General features: G+C 36.4%; 1 protein-coding gene across 1 annotated transcript; it reads left to right on the top strand.

Annotated features, from left to right (window-relative positions):
• Nucleotides 1-4,507: 4,507 nt before the first annotated feature.
• On the top strand, nucleotides 4,508-8,125 carry LOC128549549 (baculoviral IAP repeat-containing protein 3-like). Its single transcript, XM_053526472.1, has 2 exons — nucleotides 4,508-5,675; nucleotides 5,839-8,125. The coding sequence occupies exons 1-2, from the start codon at nucleotides 5,129-5,131 to the stop codon at nucleotides 5,853-5,855; spliced, it is 564 nt and encodes a 187-aa protein (XP_053382447.1). The 5' UTR covers nucleotides 4,508-5,128; the 3' UTR covers nucleotides 5,856-8,125.
• Nucleotides 8,126-10,086: the final 1,961 nt, after the last annotated feature.

Genomic DNA, 10,086 nt, shown 5'->3' with positions numbered 1-10,086 from the left:
ACTTAGCGTATCTCTTATTACTATAGTGTATAATAAACATAAGAAATGAGTAAGTTCACATCGAAGCTTTAGGGAAGGGTAGGCTGTTGCGTAAATGATACTTACTTCCACCAGTAAAATAAACGGTCAATCAAAAATTGGGCCCTGAAATATGTAAAACATTTTTCCCCTACACACTGAGCGCTGTGATGTAAAGCAAGACACCAGTAAACCCTACCTCACCGTTGGGTTTGCAGAGTTCAGCTCTTCAACAGGGAGGATTCGATTGGTGTACATACTGATACCATTCAAGTGTGTTTTCGATTATAGAGTCGGTCTCTACTCTACCCTGGAGCTTCAGTGTGAACTTACACAAGGTTTAAATCAGCTTGAATTTTAAAATGTAAGTTTATATAAAAAATTTAAATCGGTCAGAATCAGTCATTTATTAAAAAAATAATCTATGTATGTTAACTTCACAGTATTTCAACAAGAGATGCCAGAAGATGCAGCGCGTTATCATGTTATTTCGGTGCTGTATACTGAGTAAACTTGAGTTATCAATGAGGGGTTAATATCCCCGAAATACTGTTTCCTTAAACACACACTTGATATGTGAATTAAGTGCAATAATAAGATAAATCGAATAAGAATTTATGGATTACATTATCAATACAGACCATCCAAAATAGCAACGCTGCTGCATGAGATATGAGTCGTGCCATGAGAAAACCAACATAGCGGCTTTGCGACCAGCATGGATCAAGACCAGCCTGCGCATCCATGCAGTCTGGTCAGAATCCATGCTTTTCGCTAATGGTTTCTCTAATTGCAATAGGCTTTGAAAGCGAACAGCATGGATCCTGACCAGACTGCGCAGATGCACAGGCTTGTCTGGACCCATGCTGGTCGCAAAGCCACCATGTTCGTTTTCTCATGGCGCGGCTCAATTATGCAAATACGAATGTCACACTCCTCATTGTTTTTAAATGGCCCTTGCAAAAAGCACTTACGATATAGAACCGGGAGTACAAAAACTGTGCACGTGCGAAGAATGTGCTAATTTATTTTTTAAAAAATGAACAAGTGCGTATGTATGCGTGCGTGCTTCTTTAATTTACTGAAATAACAGATACACATTCTAAACAGAAAGCACAAACTACGTCAGGGTTTACTTCCGTAAAAAAACACTAAGACAAGGATAGGATTTTGGAAATAAATCATTATGTGCGCAATGCTTTGGAAGACATCAAACAGACACATCGTCATTCTACAAAACTGTGGCGAATGTGTCTAAAATAACACCCATGAAAGTGCCCGGAAACAAAAGGCCCTACACTTTCACTGAGACTGGGAACGAAGGAACCAACACCCAGACGATTAGTCAACAGTAATGCATACTATTATTATCGTAAACGTATATTGATTGTGTTACTCGGAAAACATGTTCTGATGTTTATAAAAAGCATAATGTAATAGACTGGCACCAGTCGTTAGAGTCATACATGTAAAGCACTTGGCCATAGAATCACTTTCTGAAAAAAATTACAATATCTCCGACTCTGTTTAACTCTTAGAAAATAAAGTGTAAGTATGAAACAAGAGCTGTCACTTATGGTGGCAAATGTCCCCGCAGCACCTTGGCCTTTGACCTGGTGACATTAACCTTTGATCTGGTGACCCCAAAGTCAGTAGGGGTGGTGTACTCAATAAGTACTATCAGCATACGAAGATTGAAGGTCCTGGGTGAAGTGGTTCGCAGGTAAAGTGCCTTCATGCAAAAAGTTAACGTTGGTCCTTGTGACCTTGACTTTTGAACTGGTGACCCCAAAGTCAGTACGATTGGTGTACTTATAAAGTTCTATCAGCACGTAAAGTTTGAAGGTCCTTGGTGAAGTGTTTCGTGAGTAAAGTGCCTTCATGCAAAATGTTAACGTTGGCCCCTGTGACCTTGACCTTTGACCTGGTGACCCCAAAGTCATAAGGGGTGTTGTACTCAATAAGTACTATCACCATCTGAAGTTTGAATGTCCTATGTGCAGTGGTTCACGAGAAAAGTGCCTTCATGCAAAAAGTTAACGTTGGCCCCTGTGACCTTGACCTTTGACCTGGTGACCATAAAGTCATTAGGGGTGTTGTACTCAATAAGTACTATCTGTATGTGAAGACTGAAGGTACTGGGTGCAGTGGTTCGCGAGTAAAGTGCCTTCATGCAAAAAGTTAACATTGGCCCCTGTGACCTTGACCTTTGACCTGGTGATCCCAAAGTCAGTAGGGATAGTGTACTCAATAAGTACTATCAGCATATGAAGTTTGAAGGTCCTGGGTGCAGTGGTTCGGGAGTAAAGTGCATTCATGCAAAAAGTTAACGTTGGCCCCTGCGACTTGACCTTTGACCTGGTGATCCCAAAGTCAGTAGGGATAGTGTACTCAATAAGTACTATCTGCACGTGAAGATTGAAGGTCCTGGGTGCAGTGATTCGCGAGTAAAGTGCCTTCATGCAAAAAGTTAACGTTGGCCCCTGTGACCTTGACCTTTGCCCTGATGACCCCAAGTCAGTAGAGGTTGTGTACTCAACAAGTACTATCAACATGTGAAGTTTAAAGGTTCTGGGTGCAGTGGTTCGCGAGTAAAAGGTTCATGCAAAAGGTTAACATTGTCCCCTGTGACCTTGACCTTTGACCTGGTGACCCCAAAGTCAGTAGGGGTGATATACTCAACAAGAGATCACAGAGTGATCTTGACGCCCACCAATGTGGAGTAGTCATTAATCATCCCTCTCTAAACCTGTGGTTCCTTTACAACAATTAGATCAACTAAATGCAAACACTGTGATGGAAACTGTTAAAAATGTACTGTCGTCAAACGAAAATCTAGCCATGGGTGGCGATTTTGATATTTCAGTTGGAACAATTGAAGTTCCTAAAGGTGCAGGAAAAAGAAAACGTATAACTGACATTGTGAGTTCAAACAACTCTTTACTTAAAAAGCAATCTATAGGTTATATTAACAATCCTCATAACTTATGTTTACAGCGAAGTATTGCTTATGCTTGGGCCAAATTGAATCAAGTTGATCGAATTAACCTATGATACACCCGAAAACAATATATTAGCCAACGTACTTCTTGACCGTAAAGTACCAACCTATTATTACAAGGACACTACAAAGCACAATAGAAAAGAACAATTTTATCTGGCTGTTGCACTTAGTAATCTTGCCAATGTTTCAACAGAAAAACCGGGCTCCATCATAGATATCGAAAAATTTGAAAATGCTTTAGACATTTCAGTAGCCGTGATATCGTCCAAGTGTGGCAATAAATTTGTACGTATACCATCATCCGAGGGAAAACAACGTACTTATACTTAGTTGAAAATGAAAAAAAAAACAGCATTGGTACCCAATTTTATCACCGACTGGATTTTTCAGTTCGTCTTATTTCTGTTAGACATGTTTGATACCCTACTCTACAAAGGGAAAACATGTTTGCAGCACTACTTGTTTGATTTGTAAACATGACAGTTGCCTTAAGTCTGACCAGGAGCTTAGTTGCAAACAATGCCACATGACCTGTCGATCCATGGAATGTTTTGTTAGACAACAAACTTCAAAAGTCGTCATAAAAAAACAATAAGAAAATTAAACTAATATCAGAATGCGAAAAATATTGGAAATGTACTGACTGTAAAAAACTAAATTACAACTTAAGAATGGGAGTGAAAAGGGGAACCACAGATGCGGCGAATATACATGTCCCTCCTGTCTCACCATAGCGCAACCTGGAAATTTGTGCTATCAGCGTGCTCTTAAATCGAAAGAAAGCAAACGTAAATTTATATTTTTCGACATTGGAACTACACAGAACACGAAAGTACATTTATGTAAAGATAATGAGCACACTACTTCCTGTTTGTGCGAAAAAGAGCAGTACGTGCCAAATTTAACAGTGGCACAAAAAGCTTGCGAGTCTTATATGAATTAGGACATGACAGACAAAGCAGTATGTAACAAGAGCTGTCTCCATAGGATGACACATGCCCCTGATGGCACTTTGAATGAAAAGTTATGGCCGATGTTAGAGTTTAGGACCTTTGACCTACGGACCTGGGTCTTGCGCGCGACACGTCGTCTTACTGTGCCACACATTCATGCGTAGTTATTTTAAAATCCATGCATGAATGACAAAGATATGGACCGGACACGCCCATCAATGCACTATCATGAAATATGACCTTTAACGTCTAAGTGTGACCTTGACCTTTGAGCTACAGACCTGGGTCTTGCGCGCGACACGTCGTCTTACTGTGGTACACATTCAAGCCCAATAATTTTAAAATCCATGCATGAATGACAAAGATATGGACCTGACACGCCCATCAATGCACTATCATGAAATATGACCTTTAACGTCTAAGTGTGACCTTGACCTTTGAGCTACGGACCTGGGTCTTGCGCGCGACACGTCGCCTTACTGTGGTACACATTCATGCCAAGTTATTTGAAAATCCATCCATGGATGACAAAGATATGGACCGGACACGAAAATTGCGGACAGGCTGACCATTTTCCCATGATGAATGGGGGGGGGGGGGGGGGATCCACACCCACTTTGTTTACATAACGATGACGTAATATGTCAAATTTATGAATAGAAAACACGACATGTCGCGTTTATGAATAGAAAACACGACATATGTCACGTTTATGAATAGAAAAGAGGACATGTCAACTTTATGAATAGAAATTAAGACATGTTAACTTTATGAATAGAAATGAGGACATGTCCAGTTTCTGAATAGAAATCTGAGCATTTGTTTAGTCAAAACAAATATGCCGCCATAATGAATACAAAACGGAGCATTTTCCTTACGGCTACAAGAGTATTTAATGAGCCCAGTTTTCGCTATTCACCACAACACCTTACTTCACTCTAATGATAACATAATCAGATTGAGATACAAAAGCTGTTTACCCAAAAGATTTACTATGTATCACAATCGGATCAATTGTCAGGTATGTACTAATTTGTTTTAGTTATTACCATCAAACAGAACTTTGAAAAATAAATATTTGTTCCTTAGTCCTTTTTTAAATTTATATCTTTGTTATTAATTTCTATTTTTTCTTTGTTTTATTTTAGTTAAAATGGATCAGACAGACAGTGTACCTCTGCCTGTTTCAACTGACTTCATGTTTTACGAAGACAGACTTTCAACCTTTAAAAAATGGCCTAAACAAATGTCGCAAAAACAAACAGATTTAGCTAAAAGTGGTTTTTATTACACTGGCGAAAATGACGCTGTGAAGTGTTTTTCTTGTAAAATAAAACTACATAATATGGAATCAAATGATATTCCTATGCAGGAACATTCAAGATGGTCTCCAAACTGTGTGTTTCTAAATATGATAGGACCTAAATGTTTAGGATTTCTCTTTACACCTGCAAAAACGTTTAAACCAACTATTCCGTCTAGATGCTTCGTTTTAGAAACATCTTCATCAACCCAAAACTCATCTGGTCATTTAACTTTAGATTCAAAACAGTCAACATCCAACTCGGGGTTTATATTTGGCAAACCATCACAAGACACTGGACTAACATCTACAACCACGTTTCAAACTGCTGGACAGAAACGGCTGTCTGACTTCAAAGTTGAGCCACATCATTTTGTCAAGCAGTCTAAAACATCAGGTAATTATTTCAATAATATTATATTTAAAAAGATACAACAATAGTTATCATAAAACATACCTTATAGAAATATTTGTTATATTATCATTTTTTAAAAAAAGAATGACATTTTTTACTCTTATGTTTATTATATTTTTTAAAACTTGTTATTTATTTTTTACAGGTTTTGGTTGTTTTTAAAAATGGCCACCAAAACTCCCTCCAAAAAGTTGAAACTAAACGTCAAAAAGGCTGTAAAATACAGTATGTCAAGAAGAGACAATCAAAACGTTGATAAATCGTGTATCATACAACTAGACGGTGACAAAAGTATTTTCCTGTCAGTATCTGAATTTAAAGGTCAACACTACATACACATTCGAAAATGGGAGGACCAGAAACCAACAAAAGAAGGAATCTCCTTAACTCAACAGATGTGGTGGGAAATTCTAAGATATATCACTGAGTTGGACCACAAAATAGATTTATTACAAGACAAGAGCCAGGATGTAGACTATAAATGCCATCTTGGTAAAAACTGGTACATTTGTGTGCAAAGCGGATACCCATTTGTAAATATAAGAAGATACTGGACTCCTCCAGGAACCGTTAACATTCACCCTACGAGGAACGGACAGATTTTATCTTTTGATATGTATAATAAAATGAAGGACTCATTTAGCCAAGTTAATGAGTGTATACCCAATTTTGACCAGTTTCAACCTTGCTATATGCAGAATGATCATGCCAATTTACTTGGCGCATTATCTTGTTCAGTGTGTAACCCCACGGGGTATAAAGATCATGATAGTTTATTAGTATGATTTGTGTGTGTATGCTTCTGATTGCTTTACAGATTTATAAGTGAGCAATGTATTTTCAAATAAAATGTATTAGAAATGAAAATGTTTTATTGTATATAAATGAAATGTTTACCCGTATTATGTTCATTTATCAGTATGAGTGATACTAATCAATATTTAGAAAATATATGGTATGATATTAAAAATCCAGTTTCTTATTCTGGACCATTAATTAACATTATACCAACATGTTAAAAAAGAAGGAAAATATGACATCAGTCTAAGGAAAATTAAGCAATGGCTAAATGATCAAGACAGTTATAGTGTCAGAAAACGGGTCTTGAGAAAATTTAAAAGAGGTCGTGTTGTAGTAAACGGTATCGATTCTTTATGGGACATAGATCTTGCCTCTTGTGAATCTATATCTAAATATAATTCTGGTGTACGCTTTTTGATGGTAACTGTAGATGTATTCTCAAGATACATGTGGGTTGTACCCTTATACGATAAAACTAACAAAGAAACTGTCAGAGGCTTTGATAAAGTTTTGAGTTCTACAAATAGACGTCCAGAGACCCTAAGAAGCGATAAAGGACAAGAATGGAGAGGTCGTCTTTTTTCAATCCTATTTGAAAAAACGTAATATTAATTATTACTCGACGGAAAGTGAAACTCATGCTAACTATAGCGAAGTGTGTATCAGGTTTCTGAAGCAAGCAATGTACAGGTACTTTGCCAGTCAACACACGTTTACCTTTACAGACGTTTTGCAGGCGATTGTTTATAATTATAACCATAGAAATCACTCAGGCCTAGGGGGATAAACACCTGCTGAAGTCATAAATTCTAACCAAGATGAGGTCAGATATTTACAGTATGTCAGTCGTCAAAAGAAGCAGAAAAACACTTCAAAATCAAAAAGTATCATTCCCTACAAGTTTAAAGTACATGACATAGTCGCATTTCTCATTTAAAACATCCCTTTCAAAGGGAATACAATGACCGTTGGACAACTGAAATATTTTTTATTTCTAAAATATATAAAAGACAAGGCGTTCCCGTATAGAAAATTAAGGAGTATGACAACACACCAGTGACAGGATCATTTTATGAACAGGAACTGCAAAAAGTGAATAAATCTAAAGAGACAAAGTGGCACATTGACACTATCATAAAAACACGAAAAGTCAAAGGTGTAAAACAGTCTTTAGTCAGCTGGCTCGGTTGACCTAAAAAATATAATAGTTGGGTACAGAGTAACGATATCAGCGAAAATGACTGACATTCGTATTGTATTACGTTCCACAGACTGTGTTGATTTTTACAAGGATAATAAAACTTACAACTTCCGTGTCGAATTAAGCAAGCAATTAATTTTAGATGGAAGCTGGAAGGTAGCTTTAACAGATTTTGCATTTAGCAACACTAAAAATTTTCCTTGACAAGAAATGTTATATTTTTGTAGTAATATTTGCAAACATTCCTACGTTGGCTGTTCCATTATACCTTTATTAAGAAATGCCTTCCTGTACAATAAAACAGACAGCGCAGTTACCTATGACAACCCTCACTATATTCCTGTAAAATTAGGATATATACACGAAATACAGATTTATATAATTGACCAGAAAAATCATCTGGCTTCATTTTTAGATGGGACATTGACAGTAACGCTTCATCTTAAACAACAACTTTTTTAACAAACTAAAATTGAGAACATGTATATTAGTGATTGGAAATACTGGGAAAATGAAGTTCATCAATCTCTCAAACATAAGCCTAATATGTTTGGTAAAGGACAATCAAATTTAAAATGCAGTCAAAAGTTCAAGCAGACAATAACAGAGCAAAGGCCGAGTACAGGTTCCAGTCCAAGAACGAAATTCCATATGTGGATCCGTCAGCTATAAAAAGGACTAGGAAAAGAAAAACTGTCACAACTGGTGTAAACCCCAAAGTTAAAACATCTAGAAAGAAGCCTAAAACCGGTGCTAAGACATTAAACAAGAAGAAAAAATATACACCTATTAAAAAAAAAAATAATAAAAACGATAAAAGAAAAAATATAAAAACTGTGTTTTCTAAACTGAACAGTGAAAACAAGTAATGGCTTTTTTGAACATTTCCAATCAAGATGTGGCTTATACACCGGGTTTACTAATATTTGCAACCAGACAGAATCAAGTTGCCATTGAGAATATTCGTTTTGTAGAATGTCAGCCTATATCCGCGATATCGACAGAAGGTTCCCCTGTAGAAATCCAAATACCCGGAGCTGGACAAGAAGATCTAGACTTGCAACGTAGTCGACTGTATGTGAAGGCAAAGCTATTGAAACATGACGGATCTCAGCTTACTGCTCAAGAAAAAACATCAATCATTAACTTACCTTTACAATCTATGTGGTTACAGATGGAGATATACATGAACGGAAAATTAGTGTCTTTGAACGCTAATAATTACCCTTGGAAAGCTTATATCAAAACATTGATGAGAGTACATCACATGATGATTTACAACACCTCGAAAGTCAGTTATACTATCCTGATGACCCTAATCTGGATGAAACAGATCCTGTTTCTGGATCCAATGGTGGATTAATAAAAAGAGGGACTTTTACAAAATCCAGTGTTGAGTTTGAACTGGAAGGGCCTCTGATGGAAGATATTTTTTCAATAGACAAATACATGATACAAGGGGCGTTCAATATGTATTGTTACTCCGTATGTAGTTCCGTAACCGCTGGTTTTTTTTAGATGCGGTTTTCGGCACATTGTAGAGCAATTTATTGGGAACACAATGATAATAAATGATAAAAATCGGCAGGTTCAAAGTAAAAATATAATCATTTTAGTGAGGTGTACTCAGGTATACTAGAACATTATTATAATTTTGGTTTGTCCTGGGCATCCAGAATCTCAGAAAAATAGAATAACTTGTAAAATCAAAAAATTCTATCATTTTTTCTACGAGGTACAGCAATTTGTGCTGCGTCTGCGCTTGTTTTGAACTATTTACTGCATTTTCAATTTTACAACACAACTAAAAAATCTAAACTCGAGGTTGATTCCATCTTGAATGGGTGTTGAGGGCGATTAATCAAAGTTGCAAGAACTAGTTTTGCAATCGAGAATTAAGGTACTAGTATCAACTTAAAATACAAGAATTTTTAAAACGGTGATTATCGCAACTGACACAATTGCAGAGGCTTATTGTACTCACCTTATCATTTTTCGAGTAAAAATGTATACACTCAATTTAAAACTGTTATAAACTTTTTTATTTTAGTTTTCATATCTTTTTGTGAAGATCATGATTTGTTTTATCTGTTTAAACTAAAATTTTAACTATAGTTCTAGTTATTGAATAGTATATTTAAGGAATTACATATTACAATCTCAATATTTTGGACATAAAATTGTCTAGTATACCCGAGTACACCTCACTCAAATGATTATAGTTTAACTTTGAATCTACCAGTTTTTATAATTTATATATCATTGTGTTGCCCATACATTGCTCTGTAATGTGCCGAAAACCGCATTTAAAAATAACTAGTGGTTACGGAACTACATACGGAGTAACATTATATATTGAACGCCCCTCGTACATCGCCTGATTATAAATTA

This window comes from Mercenaria mercenaria, chromosome 16 (genome assembly GCF_021730395.1).
Source record: "Mercenaria mercenaria strain notata chromosome 16, MADL_Memer_1, whole genome shotgun sequence".
In the NCBI taxonomy this organism is placed as follows: domain Eukaryota; kingdom Metazoa; phylum Mollusca; class Bivalvia; order Venerida; family Veneridae; genus Mercenaria; species Mercenaria mercenaria.
This window is presented reverse-complemented; position numbering and strand designations above follow the sequence as displayed.

Coding starts and splice junctions, on each gene's coding strand:
- LOC128549549 (XM_053526472.1), top strand. CDS start 5,129: ATGGATCAGACAGACAGTGTACCTCTGCCTGTTTCAACTGACTTCATG.